The sequence below is a fragment of the Solanum verrucosum genome, unplaced genomic scaffold (genome assembly GCF_900185275.1).
Source record: "Solanum verrucosum unplaced genomic scaffold, falcon-dt-bn FXZP01000034.1, whole genome shotgun sequence".
Lineage (NCBI taxonomy): Eukaryota > Viridiplantae > Streptophyta > Magnoliopsida > Solanales > Solanaceae > Solanum > Solanum verrucosum.
In genome coordinates, this window is record NW_026019959.1 from 305,980 (window position 1) to 331,938 (window position 25,959).

At 34.8% G+C, this 25,959-nt stretch overlaps 3 protein-coding genes across 4 annotated transcripts in view; 1 reads left to right on the forward strand and 2 right to left on the reverse strand.

Moving 5' to 3' along the window:
- Positions 1 to 25,959, reverse strand: part of LOC125814861 (phenylacetaldehyde reductase-like) — a 147,533-nt gene that overhangs the window by 100,714 nt on the left and 20,860 nt on the right. The window lies entirely within an intron of this gene.
- Positions 208 to 19,879, reverse strand: LOC125814855 (alpha-N-acetylglucosaminidase). Its single transcript, XM_049494302.1, has 19 exons — positions 19,497 to 19,879; positions 18,704 to 18,777; positions 17,972 to 18,183; positions 16,897 to 17,018; positions 16,131 to 16,216; positions 15,282 to 15,376; positions 14,993 to 15,074; positions 13,787 to 13,893; positions 11,782 to 11,812; positions 10,948 to 11,065; positions 9,993 to 10,043; positions 6,605 to 6,714; positions 6,375 to 6,477; positions 6,074 to 6,172; positions 5,017 to 5,127; positions 4,191 to 4,453; positions 1,345 to 1,582; positions 593 to 671; positions 208 to 495 (listed from the first exon to the last, which is right to left on the reverse strand). The coding sequence occupies exons 1-19, from the start codon at positions 19,701 to 19,703 to the stop codon at positions 260 to 262; spliced, it is 2,424 nt and encodes an 807-aa protein (XP_049350259.1). The 5' UTR covers positions 19,704 to 19,879; the 3' UTR covers positions 208 to 259.
- On the forward strand, positions 20,885 to 24,814 carry LOC125814866 (ubiquitin-like protein 5). Its single transcript, XM_049494315.1, has 2 exons — positions 20,885 to 21,170; positions 24,686 to 24,814. The coding sequence occupies exon 1, from the start codon at positions 20,937 to 20,939 to the stop codon at positions 21,156 to 21,158; it is 222 nt and encodes a 73-aa protein (XP_049350272.1). The 5' UTR covers positions 20,885 to 20,936; the 3' UTR covers positions 21,159 to 21,170; positions 24,686 to 24,814.

Sequence of the window (25,959 nt, forward strand, 5' to 3'; positions counted from 1 at the left end):
CAATCTGCACTTCAATCAACTCATGAGTTTAAAGTAAAAGGGGAGAACATTTCCTTTGAGAGGCATGCAACCACCTGCTGTGAAACTAGTAGATTAGAACCAGATTAATCAACTTTTGTCACAACCAACAACACATTCTATCAAACACATGATCCACCGAGAGATGAAACAAACATAGAACCAACGTTATTTATTGTACAATCATGAAAAAGTTTTCCATTTCTGTTCATGTTTGACTCTGGAAATGGATAATCTCATCTCAACTGAAATATTTCTCATATAGAACGGTAGCAATAGCAAGGGCGTCTCCTTTAGCCTTCACAGGGTAAAACTCTGTACTTTCTTGCCACTTATTTGAATATGCTATCCACTCCTTTCTCCAATCCAACAAATTGAAGTCCACTTTTTCTTCCAAGCTTCTAGATAGGAGCTTGAAATACATCGATGCTCGTGGAAGATAGTATGCTTCCAATAAGCCACTCCAAAACTTGTTTGCTGATTGAAGAAAAGTAAAAGATCAAAATTCTTAACAATATTTATGACAAGAAGTAAAAATGAAGAGGCTGAATTATCTGATGGGAATAGAGCTTACCATAATCATGAAGTTTACTCTGATTGTACTTTGCGTTGTCATACCACATAGTTATTTGTGTCCTTGCATTCCACTCATACTAAAAAGAAAATGCCAAAGGATTAGTAAACAGTAAGGAAGAACTTGTTACGTTATTAATCTCCAAGAAGTCAGCAGACTGAACCTCATCAGATAACGACATTTTGTTCAAAGCTTGGTGTAAGCTGAATAAATAATAAAGGAGAATCTTTTTTACTGGAAGGATTACCTTATGTTGCATCTTGCAATTTTCCTACTATTATCCCTGTCATTCCATAAGTTGGAAAATAACATCCTCTAAAAGAAGCTGGTCTCTAATGGTTATGGGAGGGTGTTTGTCAGAGCAAGCTTTTCCATGGGGTGGGTGATGGGGTTGGTCCAATCGAAGGGGGCTACTCATAGGATTTCTGATAAAAGAATGTAGCTTTGTAATGTGAGTTAATGAGGGGATAATTTAATGCCAAGAGTCATAGTTTGGGGTTCACCACAAAAGTCCCAAACTAAGAAAACTCGATAACATACAAAGTCTATGGCCTGCAAACGGAGAAAAAGCTCATTGAATCTATTAATTTCACTTAGTTGATTCTTCTGTTTTTCTATCAGTCTAAAAACACAAGGTATATTTGAATCACTAGCAAATTTAATAAGAACTTCCACTCTCGTTTTCCTTTCCTGTTAAATCAAGTAACTCAAATGGCAGAAGATATAAGATATCTTCATTTAGCTGTTCTCACCTGCTTCGTTTCATCAGAATTCATCGCCAAGTTTTTGGCACTCTCCAGCCACGTTCCAAGTAGAAAATTATCATCAGCTGCTAGAAGCTTGTCAATGTCCTTGATAAGTTGAAGGAATTTCTGACTATGCAGACTCAATGCTTTAGCATCCTCATGGTGGAAAGCAGTTATTGCATCCAAGTAAACCTGGTTTGCAAGCTTGGAAAGTGATTGTCTGGTTAAATCCACCAAATCATATCTGTTGAAACCAAATACCCAAGTAGAGGTGATTCTCACATTTATGATCATTTTCATTGTGCACATGAGAAGAATAATACATATTCATCTCCTACGGTGAAATCAAAATGGCTAGAATTCCAGAGTCGAAGGTTTTACATGTTGCCATTCTATTCTATTGAAAATCCTCGCAATGCCTTTCTTTTTTGTTACAGGATTTTGAAGTTTCTTATTTATAATAACTACTCTCTCTATTGCATTTTATACGACACTCTCTTTTAATTAGTTGTTTATTCTTAACAGTTTCGTTTTGTATTAATAACATGCTCTCATAGGAATTGACACGGCATATAGAAGACTGCTAGATACTAACAGGGTACTTTTGTTATCTTGTGTTTTAAGTTTTATGTTAAAAGTCTCTCTTTCTTAAATTCCACCGAACAAACACCTTTGACAAAGAAATGGACCTTGGGCCTAACATAACCCCCAAAAACTAGCTCATGAGGTGACAATTTCCCAAGGTCATATAAGGAGTTCAAGTTCCCTTTCCACATCCTATGTGGGACTCAACAACCTTCATGAAAAATGAAGCATAGCGAGCAGTTCCTATTAATCAGAAAGTGCATGCCATGTACATGAAAGACAATGTGAAATCCACGAATACATTAAATGGTTTTGAAAAGAAGGTTTTGGAATTGTTATCAAAAAAGAAGAAAAGTAGTTTTGGAATTTGAACTTGACTTCTACTACCCACTATCTGAAATAGCACACATAAACATCCTAGACTTTCGGTTTACGTTTCTTCAAGAGTATTATATAGTTAATGAAAACAGTACATCACCATTAATTTCTTATTAAGATATTATACTCCATTTCTCTCAGTATTTTTATTATTGTAGTGTCCGAGCCGTCTTGCACCCACCTTGACTAATTCCACGGGGTACCTGCTATCTCCCATCACCACAACAATTACTTGGTGATTCTGTCCTACAAGGCTTGGGCAGATAGGAAGAAATCACCTGGTGTTTTATTTTTATTTTTGCTTATGCTAGGATTTTTTAAACTTGAGACCTCATGATTCCCAACCCACTTCATTGACACCATTGGGTGCAATCTCTTCCTCCCAATTTAGAGGTCACAAGCTTAGGCACAACTATTAAGGTAAAAGTTGGGGTTTTATTATACTTGAAGGAAAATGGATTCAGAAGTAGAAGTTAAGGTATCTTCACAAGCAATTTGAATTCTTTTCTTAAAACAGTACTGCTATTGAAATTGTTACAGCATACCTTTATAAAAAATAATTTATTTTTTTTGGTTTCCCATCCGGTGTCCGGTACCCACATTGGAGCCCGACTAAATCCAGATTCGCGCTGGGAAGTCCCACGTTGGGGGGTAAAGCGCTCCCTAACAAAGGTGACTCCGTACCCAAGGGGACTCGAACCCAAGACCTCTTGGTTAAGGATGAAGGAGTACTTACCACTCCACCACAACCCTTGTTGGTTTATAAAAAATAATTACTAACATACAGGATCATTTGGAAAAAGCAGCTCCTCATAAAAGTTGCTTAACCAATAGCTGGTTTTTAGCTAAAAATATTTTTAATATTCAAAGGGAATGGAAAAAATAACAAAGAAATTATCCAAATAACAGGTTCAATTTGAAAATTCTTATCATAAAAAAGAAGCTGCTAAAATTATGAGGTAACTGTTGACAGAAAGCCACTAAACAGCTCAGACGCTTTCTTTTAAAAATTACAGACTTGTTAGAAATATTGGTTCATCTTAAGGTGCATTGGAGAAGGAAAATGGGAGAGGCGAAGCTCATATTGACAAAAGGTAAAGCCTGCAGATGCAGAACATCAAGCAGCTTGCCTTTGTAAGTTTATTGAAGCCATCGGTTGAGCGCAAAAATGAATTTTTTTTTTTTTTTTTTTTGATTTGCACCGGGTGTCCGAGTCTCTTTGAGCCCCGACTAATCCCGGGGGTGCACAGGCCCTCGGCAAGGAGTTTCCCGCAAGTGCACCAAAAAATGAATATTCTTCATGCATTATGGAATTCTGTACAATATAAGGGACATCTGATAAGCTGCTTTGCCATGAAAGGCATAGAATCCACTTATATGAGTAAGGGCTTCTTGCTCAGAAGTAGCTACTCGGATTTGCAGTTCCCCTTGAGCACTAATGTCACCATTGTACAACACTAGGCTTTATAGGGTGCTCTGAGACTTTTGAAGTTGCTAATTATGTAAGTGGCTTTAATTTTGTTCATTCGATACTACATTTTACAGTATCCTGACATAGATTGGGGGAAGGAAAGAACTACTTTTTTTGGTATGTTGGTTTTCTCTTCTATATTTTCTAAATAATATAACATGTCTAATCTGGATTATATCTATACAATAGTAGAGTCTTCTTATGCATAATAAAGCACTAATGCAATTCTTTAGGCTTACAAACTGACAAATTTGGATCAACATTATTGGTACAGATGCAAAGATTTCTTGGAAATTTTAGTTTTCACCCCTCTTTTTAAGAATTAGAATGAATAGTTGGATTACTTTATATGTGCCTGCAAATAAAAGGGATCACGTGTCATTTTTCATCACTTGTGAAAGTCAGAATCAGCCTTTACCTATATGTGAGGCTTCCAGAAAGTTCTTTTCCTGCATCAAGGAATAGCTTTAATGCCTTGATGACATCCTCAGTAGAATACCATAGGTGAGGCTTTGGTAGACTGGAGCTTTTTTCAGAGAAAAGGAACCGTCTATTCCACTGGAACCCTGCAAGTTGTTGCATCCTGTTCTGATTGGACATATCAGTCCCCGATATACCAGTTCCTGTCTTCCCTGAGGGATCCCAGTCAGGGAATTTCACAATGTAGTCTGTGTTGTGAAACTACAAATTGCACAAGGAAGAGGCCAGGGTGAGGGATAGAAACAAATGCCAGTGACAAATCATGAAAACTGGGATGTAGACATTTAGTGCTTCGAAGAATTTTCTTTCAGATCATGGCTTTAATATAAGATTTCTCTCCTCTTTTCTCCTGAATAGGTTATGATAATTGAACATGATTTGATAAGCAAGCATACATACGAGGAAAGAAATTTGTGAAGGATTTCCAATGTGCAAGATATACATTTTAAGTTGAAGACAGAAATTAGTTCTGGATATTCATATAGTTTTCACTAATTAGATGCTGAGAGATACAATGAGCAGCTAATTGCATCATAATTTTAGCTAGAAAGATATTAACTAGTTATCACTTCAACCTAAACACACATACTATCTTAGACTGATGACTCCCTAACAGAACTAATCTAGCATATATGATATAATACATCAGAAGCTCCAGAATATTACATGTCCTCATATACAAGAAATGATTAACAATCCATTCTCCTTAGAATCACAAGATGTAGGATTAGATGTTTAAGCACAAACAATTATGAAGAACTTACAGCTATTCCATCAGTACAGTTGTAGATTGTATGATAAAGGATTTCCCAAGCAGCTTCAATTTGATCATTCACTTTACCATAACGTCTACGAGAATAGGATTTCAACCATCCCTAGCAGCGAAACAAATAAAATCTGATGTGAGGATCGGCGCTAAGAACAAATTTTGGGTTTTAGGAGATTTAAACACAGGTGAGGCAAGTGATTATGAGCTTCAAAGATACCATAATAATATGACATAAGTAAATGGTATATTGAGAGTGTATTCAAGAATCAATGATAAAATTGCACATCCTCGTCAGATTAAATGACATTTGGAGACTTTTGATTTTCTTATAGAACTAGCCTACAAGATTGATTGATATTGAGCCCAGCAAGTATCAAAGGAACTTACAGTAGCATAAATCAGTTTTCAGTAAGACAGCAAACAACTACTGAATTATATTACACCTTTCAACATGCACCAATACCAGCTTTATATAGAGAAAGAGATTCAATGAAATATGTCCAAAAAGGTCAGTAGAACTCATCAAAGATTATTAAGCTCAGTAATTCCCATTCCTGCATTTGCATAGGAAAAAATAGTGCACAAAGATGAGTTTTTTGATAAAAAATTGATATGCACACAATAGAGGCCAATCAGTTCAAACCTCATCCTCAAGGCACTGCTACTGTTTTTGTGTCAAGCATATAGTTCAAGATTAAAAATCACCTTTGATCCAAATCAACATATTTTCACAAGGTTTGAATTATTTTATAGTAAAATTTCAAAAGATCACAGGAGAAATTGACAAAAGCAGAAGAATACAGCAAAACCAAGAAACAAAGAGTTCTTGGCTGAAAGTTAATTCAGTTCTATAGAATTTACAGTTCTGAATTCTAAAGTCAAAAGTATAGCCTTATGCAACAGTTTTGTTGTATAACGAGCTTAGAAAGCATATAAGTTAAAACAGAAAGGGAGATTGAATAGAAAAGGCTCTTACAGAAAATGAGCAAAAAATTTCTGTGGTGATAATTATCATGAATCCTCATGATTTCTAATTAACACAAGATTGTTACCTGAAGTTGAAATTTACCCCCTCTAAATGCCATTTCGGGCATCAGCTCATAGACAACTGGATTGTGTTCTATTCCTTCCATGCACATTCCAACACCAACCTGCCAAAGAGTATCCAGCAAGCAAAGAAAATAGTAATGGACATTCGACAAATTCAAGGAAATGGATTAAAAACTCAAGTAAAATCATAGTATGCAACTGTTCAAGAGGATATAGAATCATAAAAAGTCTGAGATTCTGAATATTACCTTTAGAAAGAAACAAATAACAAAATATTTTTAATGAAATGATAAGAGATTTTACCATTGTTGAGTTCTCACTTGTGCGGGCATTAATAGGACCAGAAGCCACTGCATCTAACACTCCATACATTTCAATGTTGCCTCCAAAGTTGTGCAGCATACACCTTTATGTTTTGTTAGAGTAACATTAGAAAAAGAATTGATTGATATTCAAGCTTTGATAATAGGTGAAACAACATATTCAGGAACCAAATTATACAGAGTTGTTTCTACATAGAACCCTCTGATTACCATATATAAGGAGTGCCATAGAATTGAGAGGATGATTTCCATATTGGTTTAACATCAGCAAATAGATCAAGAACTATCATCTTCCCACGTGGAACAGAATGTAAAAGTGCCTGTTTGAAAGCAAAAAAGTAAAATTAAGTAAGAACAACAGTCTGCAAATTAGAAGAGTCTGATGGAGAAAATATGTTCTTGTCAAGGGTGCGATGTTTTGGTGTCCTTTTTGTTGTTAAAAGATTGACTTTACAAATATGGAAGGAATAAGGAGATCATATTGTCCTCTAAACTGAGAATTTTGTGGCAGTGAAATAATAAGTGCCTTCTAATCACGCAAGTAACATGATCAATAATTTTTTCCTGCAGACGTTAGTAATCACCACATAAATGACAGAAAACCTACAATACCTTTAGATGTTCAAGAAGTGACATTTAGTACTATCCAAGTACACCGTATCACTCAACACAAAAGCTCCCCATGGTATCTATATTTGTAATGAAAAACATGAAGATCACGACACTATCAAGATAAATGATACTATTACATAACTAAAAAGGAGATAAAGAAAAGTAAGAATCACACACTCGCATGTACTTCAAATCAGAGATCCTTTTTTCTAATTTTCTCCTGGTTCATCTCACTCAGTTTTTAAGTGAATGTATGTATATAAGCAGAAGCAGAAAAGGGAATTTGGGTAGTGAAATAGCAAGCGACATTTAGTAACACTTTTTTGTGTAGTAAGTTGTGAAGAAATAAGAGAAGAAATATATTGATACCACATAACTTGGTGAAAACAAGACACTTATATGTATACGTGTCAAACACCATCTATGGGATACTGTGCAACTTAAAAACTTAATCTAACATTCTAACACTAACATTTAAACTCTAACAAGCAGCCTCAAACTGAAATATGGGAAGATCAACTTGAATTTACTTATCTTGTTAGCATAGAACAGTAAAATAATCACATAATAGTATGCCAGGACAACTATCAGAAAATTTTGCAAGAAAGGCGCCGTAAAAGTTATGGTCAAAGGAATCTTGATGGAGAAGTTTTGATCACCGAAACTCGAAGGACAAGTACACAGGAAAGTGACCAGAGTAGTAAGGGCAAAAGGCAGTGTAGACATCAATGGCAACCAAAGAAAAGAGGTGTGGCGCCACCAGATTGGTCACCTAAAATACTCGCGATCACCGGAAAGCGGTGCAGTGACACTGAAACAACCATAGGAAACCCGCAAAAAAATTACTATAGAAGAGGTCCCAAAATGATTGCCCCAAATAGGGACGGCACATAGAGTAGTCACCAGAAATAAGGAGTAGTGCCTCCGGAACAATCGCCAGAAACAAAAAAGAATAGATAAAGTATGAAAAGAATATTATAAGATTATGAAAAGAAAGATAAATGTTGCCCTACATAAGATTGCTACTCAGTAAGCACAAAACCAGAAGCTACCTGGATCTCAACCAAAATCACTGCGACTAATACTAGATGAGAAAATAAGAGAAGAGAAAAGATGTATTGATGACTGGTTAATCTGACTACAAGACAAACATATTGATGAGTGTCAAATTCAATACATATGATATTTGTCAAATGTGTGACAATATACAAGCATTTTTACTGATAAAAAAAAACTTTAGAATTTAATAGTTCTAACATTCTAAAAATAGTACAACACAACACATAAAAAATAATCATATCATATCATATTACATATATCATATATCATATCATATATATAAAATAGAACCTTAGGCCCGCCTACGTGGTGCCACCACAAACCAGAATTATCTTTTAATTTATGAAAAGTCGCGACTTTAATGAAGAGTTGTGACTTTTATGAAAAGTTGTGACTTTAATGAAGAGTTGCGACGTTCATAAAAAGTTGTGACTTTTATGAAAGGTTGTGACCTTTCCGAAGGGTTTCAACTTTTCCAAATAATTGTAACTTTTTCGATAAGGCACAATAAACATTTGTTCACACTACCCTTTGTTGTCTATAAATAGAGGGATTTCCTCTCATTTTAAAACAACGAAAAATTATGAACCTCTTCTTCTTCTTCTTCACAATTAAATATTTGTGTACTTTGCTCCTGTTGAGTGGCTTACTTACATCATTGCTTATATTACAAATTCTGGTATGTATTTTTACAGTCATTAATTTATGCTTATATTATTAAGAATAAATGATAAGATGTAATAATTTTCATTTTCCTTTACATTATTAATTTTTGTTACTACGTAATCTTGTATGTAAGATAATATAGTGTTTTAGTTTTATTGGCTGAAAGGTTATAACTATTATTTTATAAATTCCATGATATTAAATTCCCGCACGAAGCGCAGGTAATTTTACTAGTATATATATAAAAGAGAACCTTAGGCCTGCTTACGTGGCGCCACCACAAACAAGAATTCCTTTTTAATTAATTTATTTATTTACAAAAATAGCCTTCCCCTTTCATGAAAAGTTGTGACTTTAATGAAAAGTTGCGACTTTAATGAAGAATTGCGACTTTTATGAAAAGTTGTGACTTTAATGAAGAGTTGCGACTTTTATGAAAAGTTGTGACTTTTATGAAAGATTATGACCTTTCCGAAGGGTTGCAACTTTTCTAAATTGTTGTAACCTTTCCGATAAGGCACAATTAACATTTGTTCACATTGCCCTTTGTTGTCTATAAATAGAAGGAATTCCTCTCATTTTAAAACAACGAAAATTCTGAACCTCTTCTTCTTCTTCACAATTAAATATAAATATTTATGTACTTTGCTCCTGTTGAGTGGCTCACTGACACCATTGCTTATGTTACAGATCCTAGTATGTATTTTTACAGTCATTAAGTTATGCTTATGTTATTAAGGATAAATGATAAGATGTAATAATTTTCATTTTTCTTTAACATTATTAATGTTTGTTGCTACGTAATTTTGTATGTAAGATAATATAGTGTTTTAGTTTTAATGACTGATAGGTTTTAAGTATTATTTTATAAATTCCGTGATGTTAAATTCCTGCGCTTCGCGCGGGTCATTTTACTAGTGAAGCAATAAATGGATATACTAAAGTACAAAATGGCATGGCCGTCTGACCATGTCATATAAAGAAATAAGATTACTTCCTCTACTGAATTGTACCTCCATCTGTGGTGGCATTAATGTTTGTTTCTACGTAATCTTGTATGTAAGATAATATAGTGTTTTAGTTTTAATGAATGATAGGTTTCTAAGTATTATTTTATAAATTCCGTGATGTTAAATTCCCGCGCGAAGCGCTGGTCATTTTACTAGTGAAGCAATAAATGGATATACTAAAGTACAAAATGGCATGGCCGTCTGACCATGTCATATAAAGAAATAAGATTACTTCCTCTACTGAATTGTACCTCCATCTGTGGTGGCTTCCAGTATTTGGAGTCAGAATAAAATAGCCAGCCCTGCATATAGTCAATCAAATAGAAGTTTGTTCATGAATTCATGCAGCAATGTAGAAATACAAAACTAAACTTTAATGTACTCTAGAGCAAAGAGGCCAATCACAAGAAAATTTTGTCTCAAGGCATATCTTTATACAAATACCAATACTGTAAATGGAGTTAATGACAAATGAACTCTCATTCACCACAAGATCCAAACCTAATGACATACTACTTCATCTGTGGATTGCTAAAAAGTGATGAAAGAAAGATCCTGTTACTGATTCAACTTTCACTCTAAGCCACCAGGATCCAAGATTCACATGCATAATCATATATTGTTGAAGTAATAACACAATGAACCATTGAGCTTCAGAGGTTTTCCATCTTCTGGTTAACATATACAAAGACCATTTGAAAAACCAGAAAGTGGATTCCATCGACTAGGGGTTTTTCTTTCCAGACAAGTAGTTTCACCTCATGAGGGGTTCTTTTATTTGACAACTTAAACAGTCTTTTCCGTATCTGTTTGAATCAATGTAAAACTTAGGTTAAGAAACTCAAGCGTATAATATATTTGTTCACAACTGATTGATCCCACCCATTGGTAGTCAATTCGCTTATCTTACCGCTCTAACACCACCACACACACCCTAAATCCACATTTCTTTAAGTTTGCTTTTTTCTTCTTTTTGACAGAGTAATGGCCAGGCTGTTTTCAACCTTTTACTGAAGCTTTTACCATAATTCTCTTCTTATAAAATAAAAACAGCGGATTGAGTTCACATTTCTTATGTTTTTAACTTCCAAAAAAAATTTCTATACTACTTGTTTTAAGATGTCAAAATTTACAACAGAGCACAATAGAGCTCAAGTTATGCTATCATTAAACAAATCAGTAGCCAAGTAAGAGTAAGAAGTATACTTGCATCAACCACACTGCATTGCTATTTGCTTTTGACATTGCTTTGTACACAGCAGATCCGAGAGATGAAATATATGTTGGATCATCAGTAGGTGGAGTGTTCTCATTGAAAGTATCACTGTGTAAACATGCAACTTATCGGATTATGAATCATAAACCAAAAATTGATATGAAACTTTTAATTTCCCTGTTTTAGGCACTAAGAATAAACCTTGAGTGGAAGTTAAAAGAATTCTAAATTTGATGCCCTAAAACTGCCAGATAAGATCCCTAAGCAAGGCATTAATTGTCAAGATCAAGAAGTTCTTGACTTAGTTTGCAAGACCCTGTTACAAGTTCCACCCTTAAATGTTCTGATCAAAAAGTGTTCTGACTATCCAATCTTACATGGATCATTTAGGAGGAGAGATACTTCAAGAAAAAAGAGAATATTATGACTAGTACTTACAGGCTGCAAGAGGTGATGATTGTACATTTAAGGGCATAATGAACAAGTAGGACATTGTCTTTCAGTATTAAATCTAATTTTTTATTTAGCTTTAAGTTATAAATTATAAATCTTTATAGCCTCATATCTCTCCTAATGTCATTAACTGAATTTCAGTTCAATCAATAGACTGTTAGGCAACAACATACAAAAGATAAGAGCAAAAAAATCAACTTTTTCAGGCTTGAAAAGAAAGAAGCCCTAAAACATGAATAGTAAACCAGATCAAAGTGAAAGAAGAAACTTTTTTTAATAGAGTAGATCAAAGTGGAAAAACTTGAAACTGCTTGTGAATTCAATGCACTTAATTAGGCCAGAAGAAGTAGTTTAGTGGGATGATGGACTACCAGTTGTAGATATCAGTGATGTCTCCGTATTCTGCAGTGAACATACAAAACATGAATCACAAAAGAGTCAGTTGAGATCAAATGACAGCAAATATCCTATTATAGGCTGCAAAACATTGACTCTATTTTTATCAAAGACAAGGCCAGGAAGTTGACCCTGCATCGACTTGCCAAATAAACAATATAAACAATGATTCATGAACTATAACCAACTATATGGCTACATCACTGAAATTGGGAGTTTGCATCACAGCCCCACCCCCACAAATATGATCATCATTATGAAACTAGATCCACTAGATATGTGCTTTGCCTTCTTCCTCAGCATGAGTTGAGGTCAAACAAGTATTTTTTTTTTGATCCATTAAAGCACCTTATACTGCAGTTGGACTAAAATATAGGCACTGGGAGAGGGAGAGGGAGAGGGAGAGAGAGAGAGAGAGAGGAATTAGATGTTGAAAGTCGTACTACTTGAGGGGTTGGAATTAAATCACCGATAGTTTTTTTATCTTTTCTTTTTCTAGTGAAAGGAGGCCCCAAGTGGAGCAGATGGTATTCTGAGCTTCTTTTCATTTGGGGAGTCTTAAGTCATAGTCCTATATTTACAATATTCACACTACAAGATAGAAAAAACTAGCAACCTCTAGCACATACTATCAACAAAAACAACAATATTTAAGTATTTTGAGCTCAATTGAAGTCATCAATGATCATAGAAGTCTAATGATATATCGATTATTGGCAGGACCACCACACTCATCGGCTTTCTGATATTTATGCCAAGATGCTTTTTCTTCTTTAAGAGGTATCTGTCAGAATAGAAAATGCATCAAGCACTGTATGCGCTTTCCCCTCCCTACCATGTTATCTAGATTTAACCTAAGTGCGAACCATACAATGAATTCATATTAGGTGTGTTGCTCCGCAAATGGTTGCTCAAGGATTTTAAGGAAATAATTACACTTAAAAAAGCAAATAGAAAAAGAAGACAGAGCCACATTTAATATAAGCTTTCATTAGGGCATGACTGATACAAGTGCTAATTGTTAAACCATCAGTAGTAAATCATATAACTCGTTATTTTAAAGGCACAAATACAAAGGATACCATCCAATTTTGGACTGAGAGTACAGATGCGGAAATTGCTGAAAACTGGAATCATGTTATACGACTAGTAGATTCCAGTAAACACATAAATACCTAATACAAAGATCCTCTGTAGGAACAAACCCATGCTCCCAAAAAAGAATTATAACAGACTGACAGAATACAACTTCAGAAGTAGAATAGTACAGATCCAACATAAATTATAGGGTCCTAATTCCCGGGGAAGTCCCAACAGATATGTAGTCAGGATGAAACAAGTTGATCTTGCTAGAGAAGTGCTGATTTTCAAGTGCTGGCCATTTATCTCTTTCCTAGGGAAGTGCTCAGTCATGTGCTTGTCATGTATGTGAATTTTGCTTTTCTCTAAGCTTCATCATTTTTCTGTTTCTAAATGTACAAGGAAGGCAAAAGTATGTAAATAACTAAAGCAATCGTTCTCTCGAATTTGTTCAGATTTACCAGGATATTTTAAGTTTGTTTGTGACAATGTGGACACAAAGAATATCCCCTAAGTTGGTGCAGGTTCATCTCTTCATACTGGCATTAGACTTCTGGACAAGATTTTAGAGGTATAGAGTTGTGGGGAACTCATTGGTTTTCCCAGTGAAGTGTAGTGGCATGTAATTTTTTTGTATATTCTTTTTCTTTCCATTAGTTCATTTAACATAGAATTGGAAACAGATAAGTGTAATGTGTTAAAAATCTTTGGCTCCTTAATGTTCTATGTTCAAAATGGATAAAGATAAAGCAACAGAACAAGAATAAAAGAGGTTAGGAAGTTCCACAAAAGTCTAGAATCCTTTTACATTTTTCAAGACCAAACAAACTTTTGTCAATGTTCTGTTCATCAAAGGAGAATCCTGAAATCATTTCAACTGAAAGCAGAAGTATAGCTTACCCTTAATCTGTTTCTGGATAAATGCCTCTCCAATTTCGATAAATAAGGGATCGGAAGGAGAAAGGAGAAAAGTACAACACCATCGAGAGTCACCACTAACAGTGTTCCTAAGAAAAGTATAAACTCCATCAGGTAAAAAGATCAAATCTTCCCAGTATCTGACAATAAATGTTTTCCAGCCAAGTTAGATGTACTTTTTAGGGAGCACTTCAGAAACATAGAAAGATTAAAATTATCAGGGATAGAATTTTTACTTTCAGAAACAAAAGGTTCATCATCACCTGTAACAAAAGTGAGTCCTTGAAATACTCTACCTCTTCAACACAAAGAAAAAAAAAGTTCATTGGAATTCGTAGATTGCTCTATACAAATTTAAAATTGGAAACCTCTTTGTTCGTTTTTAGATTATAGAAGAGAAGTCGGTCAGAAATTTAGAGGACAGAAGAAACAAACTAAATGGCACATCTCACTAGCTGTCATAAGCTTATCATCTAGCACACATCACAGAAATCAAACTTAGTTAGAACCATGTTGAATAGAAGTTCTATAACTTTTCATGGAGAGTGAAGCGACAGGAAAGAAAGAGATTGTGAAATATTTGCATATTCTCAAAACAAAAACAAGAGAAGACAATGTTATGAAAAGGACCAGCAAGATGGAAATGTGGTCAACTATATCCAGAGAGAAAGTTAAAAATAGTTCTTCCCAAAGATTTTCTATTACTTGTTACCATTCTCAAAAAAAAAAAAAAAATTGTACGTATTTGACATCCTCTATTTTTTCTGACAAAAACGTTTACTAGTCAAAAATAGGAGGGAAGGAAGAGATGTCTCCCAATGCGCAATGTCAGTTTCCATCTCAAACTATACAGAGGCTCAGCGAAAATGTTAAAGAATGAGAAATATTCAGCAAAGAGTAGCAACAAGAGTGATGTTTCCTATGCCTTCTAAAAATCAAAAAGAGGCAGGCAACAAATGCATAAAATGAGGATCAACACCTCATCTCACATGCTATGGTGGCAGAGCGTCTCACATGAATTCAGTGGAAGTGGAGAATATTACCCAAAATATGCTAATCATATGGGACACAGTATGTTAGTACTTCTAATAAATACGATCTAAGAGGAATGAAAGGAACAGAAACATTTAAGGGAGACAATAAACTGGAATTGAAGTTAGTGAAACTGCACACTTCAAATTGACATACCAGTCCCCAAGCCTCGTGATATTTGCAGACGGGAATATCTTTTTCAATGCAGCTGGAACATTTCCAGAGAATGATGGAAGCACTAGCAGACATTAGAGAAGAAAAAAAAAGACAAGCAAATAAATGTAAGTAAGCATATTGTGTATTGAAGAAGTAAAAAACAGAAACACCATTAGCTTAATTGGTACACTAGGCTACGAGAAACCATGGTCTGCTAATCAGAAATCGGTCATAAAGAAGAAAGGCAAAATAGTTGGAAGGTTCCTTTGAAACCAAAATACTGGCATACCTGGGGTCATGCCTAACTCCTGCATCCGAGATAATATCCGTTTCTGCAATGCTAACTGAATATTTAACCAGTTTTGAGATAAAGGTCCACCCCATCTGCAGTGGAATATAGCTTTGGGGTGTAAATTAACGAAAATGAAACACAATATGATACAGAGAGCAATACACAGCAAACTTTGAAGCATAGATTCCAAGAGAAACATAATACAAATAAGGATGAATTCAGTCACATCTGCTATATGGACAAGTAAGAGTGCAGATAACGATCCATGCTTTCACTTTCATTTTTAAGAAATACAAAGTCTATTGTGAAAAATGAGGGATTGTGCTAAGATAAACAACCTCATGAAGGTAAACGTCCCATCTGGTCTATCTTACCTCGACAAGAAATTGGCAAGACACTATGGCAAAGGATAATAGGCAGCAAAAAAAGCATGGAGATGGATACGGTGACCTAGCTTATCACCTGCTGGCCATCCAATCGTATGACAAGGATTGCATGAATCAATCAGATGACAAGAAAATTTAGAATTTTATAGATCTTATAGACAAGCAAAACTCACTTAGATGTAGTGGAGCAGCCTAAAATAGGCCTGCTCAACACATCTGAGGTATTCTCATTTCTTAGGTGCTACACCCTTTAACTTTGAGCACCATACCAAAGCTCAAAGTCCATTTTCTGCATGACATTTAAATCACATAATCTTTACAAATTATATACCCTGGCCTCACAAGATACCTGAACCAGATAATATTTGTTACAATATTCAGTTTGCCAGCATATGTTGTGGCTGGAAATGCCCTTCACTGAAAGAGAAGTTAGAAGTAAGGGACAGATTATAGCACTCACGCGTGTAGGTTTCCCATGCGAGCCCAAGCCAGGAAGGCAGGTCCACCGAAGAAATTATTTAACTCTTGGGTAGTAATATTATAATCCTGACCATCAACAAACATGAGACAGAAAGTGCTTATAAGCGTCTAACAAAGCTTCTTATAAATCAATATCAGACTGTCATGAACTATGACTAATCAAATGCTGTGGTATTTGTCTCTTACACACAAAGTATTAAGAAACCCAAGGTAAACATCAAGCAGATATATTATCTGTAGGAACATAAGATAAGGACAAATTGACTATTAAAGAACTAGGAAGTTAACACTAAGCAGATATTGGCACATTGCTTTTAAGCACCAAATAAAATAGTCAAGACTTAAAAGAATGAAGGGTATATATTTTCAGTAAATCTAAGAGAAAATTGATGATCTGATGGCAGCTGAAACTTTAAATACTTCAGCACAAAGAATAGACATTTTAATTAACAAACTTCATCTGAAATAGTGCCTAAGTTCTGGTCTACTTCATAGAAGTAGATTCAAGACAGAAGTGCTAAGATTAGCAATATGAAAACAACGCATGGGTTAGAAACGATAGGTTTATAGCAATGGTACTACCACAACTGATTCCCCTAACATACACACAACTCAGGCCCTTGCTCAAATGTATCAAACAGCTTGTATGACTTTCCTTGTATAATATCAGGCAGGAACTGCCATGGAAACAACCATGGTCTAAATTAAACTAGTTGAACCCACAAAATCCAATGCTATAAAAATACCAAGAAAACTTTTTGCCAGATAGCTTCTTGTCCCGTAAATGCTAGAGGTAAGTTGATTCCTTGAAGTGCCATCCAATCAATCTCTTTCTCCCATCTTTGCCAATCCCACCAAACATATGAATCTGCATGGAGAAGTAGAAATATGCTAAGCTGTTACACTTGCAGCATCTTAAAAATACCAAGAAGTAGAAATATGCCAAGTTGTTATACCAGAGGCATCTCAAAAAATACCAACAGTAAGCATCCATAAGTAGAAAAAACATGATTCTCCTAATGTCAACATTCAACAGAGTAGACTTATCAAGTAAAATGGTTTTCAATCAAGCTCAACTCAATCTGAACAGCTTAAACCTACTGGAATAGTTCACAAAAATGGCTGAAATCGTGAGGTATCTACAGCTCCATCACTCATTATAAATGCTTTGCTTTCTTGATTGACACGACGTCCTGATAAGTTGTCCATGAACAGAGTAAGACTGGTTACAGCCTAGAAAAGATAGGGATGACAAACCGTCAAATAGATCTGTTTGTCTTCTCTATTTTGCTGTTAGGATATCATTTTCTAATAAGTTCAGGCACAGGAGAGAATTATCTAAGAGAACCTTGGTTTTGCATAAGATATCCAAATGAAAGCCCTCAAACACCACATCGCTAACATACTAATAATAAGTGTCTTTAATTATGCACAAGTATGCCATGGAGGATCGAGGAACATCATGAATTTGGTTTCATCATCCTATGATTAGATGAGAAAAGGAATGAGTTCTACAGAGAGCAAGGAAAAATTACTAGAAAAGAGAAGGCAAAAGAAGACATCAACTTCACTTGCAGAATCACAGAGAGGAAATTGCAGTGGCATAAGGCTTTGGATATCAGAAGACAGATGCTCACACACTTTTAAAAAATCAACCAAATACTGCATTATGTTCTCCATCATTTATGTATTGGGGGAAGACTTACTACCAGAATTTCGGTGATAGTGAGTCTGTAAGGGCACTTTATAATGCGTAATGACTTATGCATAAAAGGTTGTTGGGGAAGGGGGAGAGAGAGAGAGAGAGAGTTGTATGCTTACAGCTGGATGTGACAACATTTTGATAGTAGTTCCATGGTACTGGCCGTTGGATCGTCACTCCTCTCGCTTCTACAAGAGGCAGTGCACCTGGCTTGGGAACTGAAGCTAACTGAACACCCCCTGTCTTGTCCCATGATATATGAGCTCCACACTTATACTTTAAATACCAGTGTAGACCCGATGCAATTTCAACAGCTGTAGTTCCTTGAATTCTTAGAGAAAAAAAATCAAAAATAGATTCATAATCTAATTTAAGCCTCTTTCAACTGTATCTCTGCACTGGATAACAAAATTCTAAATATTATATTCTCTTCTACTTTGAAAAGAAAATCTGGACTACAGATGCCAAAAGAGGCTATGGCAATCAACTGTCAACCCTTAAGACTTAAATATATCATATTCAAAAGCTCGTACTGATTACGGAGAGTGCTAATTGATATCAACAATCTAATCTCTTTAAGAATTTTGCAAGAAACTTGCCCTTTGCAGAAATCAGCAGCACCTGGTATGGGGGCAAAGTTGGCAATATTATGAACCAAGGACTTAAACCAAACAATAACTTATTAAACAATGTGCACGTGGAAGAAGTAAATTAGGAGTATAAAACCACCATTGAGTGCTTAAAGGAAAACAAAACTTTTCTACAGTAAAAAGAACACAACATTTTAAGCAAAACGAGTCCCAGAAAATACACGTCAAAAAGTAACATAATAAGATCCTTGTTTAACATACAAAATTTCAGGTGAATTTCTGCATGAACTCTTGTAATTTGTTATACGAAAGCAGCTTCTTCCACCACAAAGATCCTACATTTACATATGAAATGTCACGTATAGATTTCAAATACTCAAGTAACAAGTCAGTTTGGCAACAAAAAAATGCGCCAGTAACAAAAATATACAAATATAGAAGATCCTTAGTTACAGCAGCCTAGACGATTATTCAACATCATTAGGGAGAATAAAGCTACGGGAAGCCACTTAAATACAATCTCTTACCTTCACTTATTCAACATCTACATATTGTATCCTTATATACACAATGATCATTAAGTGAGCATCATTAACCTATTCTGATGGTACTAACAAGTGTTACAACAATAATTTCTTCCCAAAATTTGCACCATGATGTCTCAGGCTCAAACCCCAGCAAAGCCAAAAAACACTAGGTGATTTCTTCACATCTATCCTAGCCTTACTAGATAAGAGTTACTTCATACGTGTTGTTGGTGAGAGAGGTATTCCGTGGAATTAGAGTTGGACACCACGGTTATCAAAATTTATTACTGAACCAATGAAAAGTTCACACAAAGGACATATACTGACGCATTTGTAAGCTTATAACCATAAAAGTCAACTAGTTCTTCAAAAATGACAATCTCAACAATCTTGAGCATTTATCTAACAAAGAAAAGCAGTAAACTTTAAGTAACAGAAACAATAAATTACCAATTCCCAAACAAAAAGAGACTAAATGATAGAGACCCAAAACTGGAAAAAAGACAATGGAGCTAATAGTACAGTACCTTGGAGATAATCTTAAATTCAAAACTGTGCAAATGGGCCGGAAGTAACCTCTGCAAAACACCCTTAGCTGCAGATTCTTGCACTACAGATTGCGCCTGTTTGCTATCCAAACGCCTTAGCACAGAATCTACAGCATCTGATCCCAATGTTGTACATAGGAACGCAGAAAGAATTGCAAGAAGAAACCAAGACTTCAAATTTATCATATTTTCTTGGAATTTGGAGCTTCAGAAACAAGTCTAATGGTTGCTAATCATATATACTATGTTAATTTGAATACCAAATGGTGGATAGTGTCTTTTTCTTTGTTAGGTTTTTGGGTAAGAACTTGGAGATTTCAAAGTTTAAAAGGTTTATTAATGTGGGAACCTTAATTAAACAATTAGAGCCACTAAGTGATAATTTTGCTTTAGTGTTCTTAGTTGTCTTCATAATTTCTATCGACTTATTATCTTTGACAAAGGAATTCGAAAATTGGTTACATCACTTTTTAGTCTTTTGCAAGTTACCTTTTTGCATATCAAGGGAGAAAATATGGTTTTCTTTAATTTACATATTTTTTCAAATTTTATCTTAAATATTTATTATTTATTTTAATTTTAAGAAAAATTATATATCAATTAAGTTATATAATACTTTAATAAGAATTGTGATACAAAATTTAAAATGAACAAATAAAAGTCAATGAAAAGAATATATTGCAAGACTCGTAAAAATTAAATTGCACAAGTTATTCTGTAAAAAGAAATTACATGAACTCTCTCCACAAAAGTTTGAAACAGGATGAAATTGTTATAAAAAAAAGTTAGTTTGGTTAGAAACAGTTATCCAGTATTAATTATTTTTGAATAAATTATTTCACCATGTATATGTGACAATTTATCCATTGTTATGATATAAATAATGGTATAAACAATCTAATGACTACCTAATACCTCCAGCTCCTACCAAATCGATAACAAAGTAATTTTATATTTTATTTCAAAGTTATTATATTTTATACCTTATACCAAACGACTTCTAAGTATGATTATGTAATATAATATTTTTGAATTACAATTATATATAAATTTTTTCTTTACTTAAACTATATTAACCCGCTCAAATTCAATTCGAACAAACCAAGTCCATCTCTACTTTGCATCTATTCCTTTTCAAAGTTGAATAGGACATATTACCCCCTTATTCAAGAAAGAAAAAGTTGAATATTCCTTTATTTATAACAACAAACAAAAAAAGTAAATTTTTTTGTGTGTGTATCCCGTGTAAGGTTGAATACCAATTTATACCCCTCTTCCCCAAGTTTTTCAAGGGTATTTCTGTCTATTCGCGAAAGGGCGGCGAAGACCAACACAGTATATATATACACGCTTCGCGCTCTACAAAATACAGAGAAAAAAAGTTTAGGGTTTGCGTTGTTCATATCGAAAGCTTCAAAGATGATCGAGGTAGTGTTGAACGATCGATTGGGGAAGAAAGTGAAGGTGAAGTGCAACGAAGATGACACCATTGGTGATTTGAAGAAGCTGGTTGCTGCACAGACTGGTACACGCGCCGATAAGATTCGTATTCAGAAGTGGTATAATGTGTACAAAGATCATATTACCCTCAAGGACTACGAAATTCATGATGGAATGGGCCTTGAGCTCTACTACAACTAGAATAAACTATAGGTAACTTTTGGATTCGTAGAATTTTTGAGGTTTCTTTTAGTTTTGAATTTTTGGAGTTTGATCTTATGGTGGTCTATTTTATGATGTTGTTGTGTTGAGAGCTTAAATTTTGAGATTTATTTTGGTTCTGATGCTTTAGTTGGATTCGAATTGAATAGTTAATTTATTTATGTGATTTAAGTTTTAATGCTCCTTTGCCTTGCTGTTGGTATGCGAAAAGTAAAAATAATTTGACGGTTTGGTGGTTTGAATCATTGCAATATTCTGTTTGGAGCATAGATTTAGAAGCGGAAGTGCAATCCTACGACTTCTTGAGCCTTAATCAAGTACTGGTCTTCACATTGTTTTGCTTTCACTCTTGCTTCTGGCATAATTTATGATTCAGTATATATAAAGGAGAGGTACACATCATGAATCTAATTATATTTCTTATCACCAAAGACACAACTATATACATATCTAAAATCTGATATAGTCAATAGGTCCACATTGTAAGTGTCATCGTAGCCCAGAGGCTTCCGCATATGTAAAACTTGCTAGCGACTTCATGTATTCCATAATAGGGGAAGCCTTAGTAGTATCTAGTTTATAATAACTATCGACTTTAAGGAATACTATTAAGGCTACTAAGAAGCTCTGTGCTGTATGTATAACAATATTTTTTTGTTGCTACTGATGTAATTAATGCTTTTTTGTTTGCTTCAAAGGTTTAAGTTGCCTTGGATTGTTGAGTTTTGTTCAGCTTTTAACACTCTGGTTGTTTATACATCTGTCCTGTGTGGAGAGTGGGTCAGGGGCAGATGTATTTAGACGTGTACTGTTAAGTCTGTACTACTTGTTACCAATAGAGATATTGGATGACTTTTCACCCAATTATCCATTACTTAACAAAAATTATCTAGGGTGATGCAAGTTATAACAACAGCAGCATAACCAGTGTAATCCCACAAGTGGGTTTGGGTTAGGTATAGTGTGTGAAGACTGAAGACCTTACCCCTACCTTGGTAAGTAGAGAGGTTGTTTCAGATAGACCCTTGGCTCAAGGAAAAACGTATCAAAGTAGATACTATAGAAAGCATGACAAAGTAAAGCATGATTGTGTGACAAAAAAGGTGCTAGGTGCAACTTGACAAATTTGTATACCTTAACTTCTTGTTCCTTGTTTATCCTCAAAACTTATGGTGTGATCTTCTATTACTAACTTTTAACCACTGGGGTAGGACATGAATGACAACCCTTCTTACCCATCGAGTCAACCCTGAACTTGCTGAATGAAGGTCTGACAAAACGTAACATTTGAGTAACTTCTAATGAAGTTTTCAAATTCAAGAGTCTGAAAGGTGAATAGTAAATCAACACTAAATATTTGAAAGTTAATACCCACTAACAAGTCATGAGCCTCTTAACTGATATCTAAATACATTAATCTATGAGGCATTTCCCGAGAATAATACTACTATCTGAGATAAGAAAAATCTGAAAAGAATCGCCACCACTTCGATGAAGTCAATGGAGTCTGTCACTGAATCTAGAAATGTCTGCCCCTAGCCACATGTTTTGTCACCTGTGCACTTAAATCCTGCCACACGATGTGGTATGCCCGAACAGGCTAAGTACCTCTGTAGGATACTTCCTTAGACTCATAGGCTACCTCCCATATGGTGGAGCTAGACTTCTTGGGATAAAAATATAATAAACAAGGAAATACGTTTCAAAAGCAGGCATGGAAATCATATAAAGTCTGAAAACTGACACAAGTTGATAAGTTGGTAACCGAAGTTGTAAGCTGATATAATTGAACTGAAAACTGAGTCAAAAACTAATTATTGAAACTGAAGCTGAAAAGTGGGCAAAAGTAGTTTCATACGATGACCCTGCATCTGTGAGAATCTGGCAACGCGCACGTGGTAGGGTCGGCCTATCTCCCTAACAAGCAATTTGGCTCATGCGAGCCTGGGTAGCTAACTAGGCATTTCTAGCACTCATGCTGGGGGAGGTTGGCCACTTCTCTCTAATGGATGTGATCACATAATTGCATCAAAAGAATGCTGAAACTGAATGTGATATAAGACACACAATAAGTGGCAACACACATAAACATGTAATACAGTCGCAATTCATGTAAATTTGTACCGAAAGAATAGAGTGAAGGTAATACTTGAGCACAAGAAGAGATGGTCTAGGAATTTATCTAACACGGAGCATGTGGGCTCTTAACGGAATTTCCTCTTAGGAGAGTAAGCCTCAACTTACCTCAAGTTTTTAGCAAGTGTTGCCTTTCTGACCTTCCTCAACGCTCAACATCAACAATCTTCGAACAAAATTTGCCACTCTTGATCTGTAAGAACTCTGGTTGATCTGAACTCTTTTAAGTTTCACCAAAATTTGTTGTAATTGTGGGCCATAGGTACGAGTTGCTGTTGCATTCTTTTTAGCCAAAGATTAGCCACACAATAAGTGTCGACACACATAAACATTTGTCTTTTAGAGCAAAGAACCTTGAATAGGATGTGTGGACCTAGATTGAAGGTAGGGGATATTCCCTGCTGCTCTGTGTGAGACATCTATGCGGAAGATGAAGCAATGATTCTATGTGGAAAATGATGTGGTTTTCTATTTGGCTTTATAATATCTGGTGACAAAATGTAAGCTTCAAAGAGATGGAACTGGAATTATTTGGGTACCAATCTTTGTTGTAGTTGGTAGGTGTAAGTACAATGAAGTGAGTGTATTACCTGTAGCTCCAGTTCAAGTTGTTAATCATGCATGCTTAGTAGTCAATTAATTGGTATTTGGGCATGCCTAGGCAACTACAGAATTATTGTGCATGCCATCTTGAGGGAGTTGGTTTCAGTGTGCAGCGGTGTGGTATTAGTTTGTGTAGAATTATCCCTCTACTGATGAGAAATGTGTTTAGATACTAATGGATTGTGTTTATCATAGTGATATTGGGCTGCTGGGTACTGGAAGGTGGTTGCTTAGTTATCTATATCTAACTGGAATTGTATGTTTATTCTTCGTATTTGAGCTGGAGCTTCAGTGAATAAATTGGTGGTATAAAAGTTATTTGCATAGTATAATGTTACACTTTTTAGCTATTATGTTCTTCTACACTTAGGTCTCACGACTTTTTGTTTGATTAAAAGCTTACTCTTATTTGTTTTTGGATGTTTTAAGTTTGGTTTGTGGATGGCATCGTGTGTTTGGGTTGGTTTGGAAAATAATGTTTGGATTTGGCTGTCTACCTTTAATGTGGATAGCATAGTGCGTTTGATTCTGGAGTTTCGACAGAGTTGCTTTTTGGGAGAGTAACTAATACATTGATAACGCCCTTTTATAGCGTATACTTTTCCCTTAAACAGTGATAGAAACTTTTTACGGACTTTGCTCTTGTATGATATTGAGATACAAGTTTTGCTTTTATCGTATTTCAATGGCATTGTTTTACTTTTAGCATATCTATCTAGTATTATTTTCGGCCATTGATATTCTGTTGTTTCCGTGTCCTATTTTAGGTTTATCATGTGATGGAAATACACTGGTGGACGTATCTCAGCTGCCATGTTTTAAATAAAAGATTGATTGTTGGCTTGTAATGTAAAGTTTGACATGTTTAATCAACTTTAAGGAAAATGCTCAACTCTGTGAATGTCATGTGTCTGGTTGGTACAAGGGTTTACATATGCCATATGTGCTCTTAGATTTTCTTATCAATTTTATGAATTTTGCTGTGGAAAAAATAGAGACTGTGTCTTGAGCTTTATTGTTAGCAATATCGCTGGCTTACTTCTGAAGAGGTTTTGAACGAGTTACAAATAGATTTAACAAATTTGGACTTTTTGTTTTGTTTAACACGATTGAAATACTAACAAATTAGCGGCCGGTAATTACCAAGTATAATTGCCTTTTTTCCATCTAAAACTTCTTGTTACGAATGTCAACCTTGTTCCTCCGGCGATGACAACAAAAAGAAGAAAAAAGAAAATCCCCCTACCCTGTTCCACTGAATCATTTGACTCATCTTTTTCTTCTTCTTCATCCTCTGTTACTTGTCATTTTCTATTCCTTTGAAAAGATTAATTGTTTTTCTTCTTATAATAAACTATGGGCTATTGAAATCAAGTATGATGCAAATAGTGAAATAAATTATGAAGCATGATAGATTAATGGAGTGATTGTTAAGATTTTTTGTGAAAAATAAATTTATTTCGAAATCGATAACGAAGAGGATTCAAATGAATTATATCATTTTAAATAAATGGTTGGTAATATTTGTTGATTGAAGTGACCAGAAATAAAGATGGACAGAGGTTGCTTCTATAATTTCGATGTCCCATTTTTTTTTCTTGTTGCAAATTCTATTAACAAATTCAATTTTATTTTATAAAGAGTGAAAAAAAAAAACGAACAAAAACAAACAGAGTTTAAAAAGGCTTAAAATGGGGTGAAGAAGAAGACCATTGATATGCCTACAGGGGTGGGGTTGCTTTCTTTTTGGGTATAAAATATTTTTAATTAATGCATGCCAAGTGTTGTTAGGAGAAAAAAGTACAAGTTTATTCTACAAAAAAAATTTGGACCAATTCACGCACTACCATACACTTATTTTACCACATCAGCATTTTGTGCTTAATAGACACATGTTTTAAACAATGTAAGTGTTTAATTGGTACAAACAGTGGCGAAGTCAGAATTTTTAATAAATGAGTTCAAAATCTGAGAAGTAAACACACGAACTAGTGGAAGGGGGTTCAACATCTATTATGCATATATAAAAAATAATTCTAAT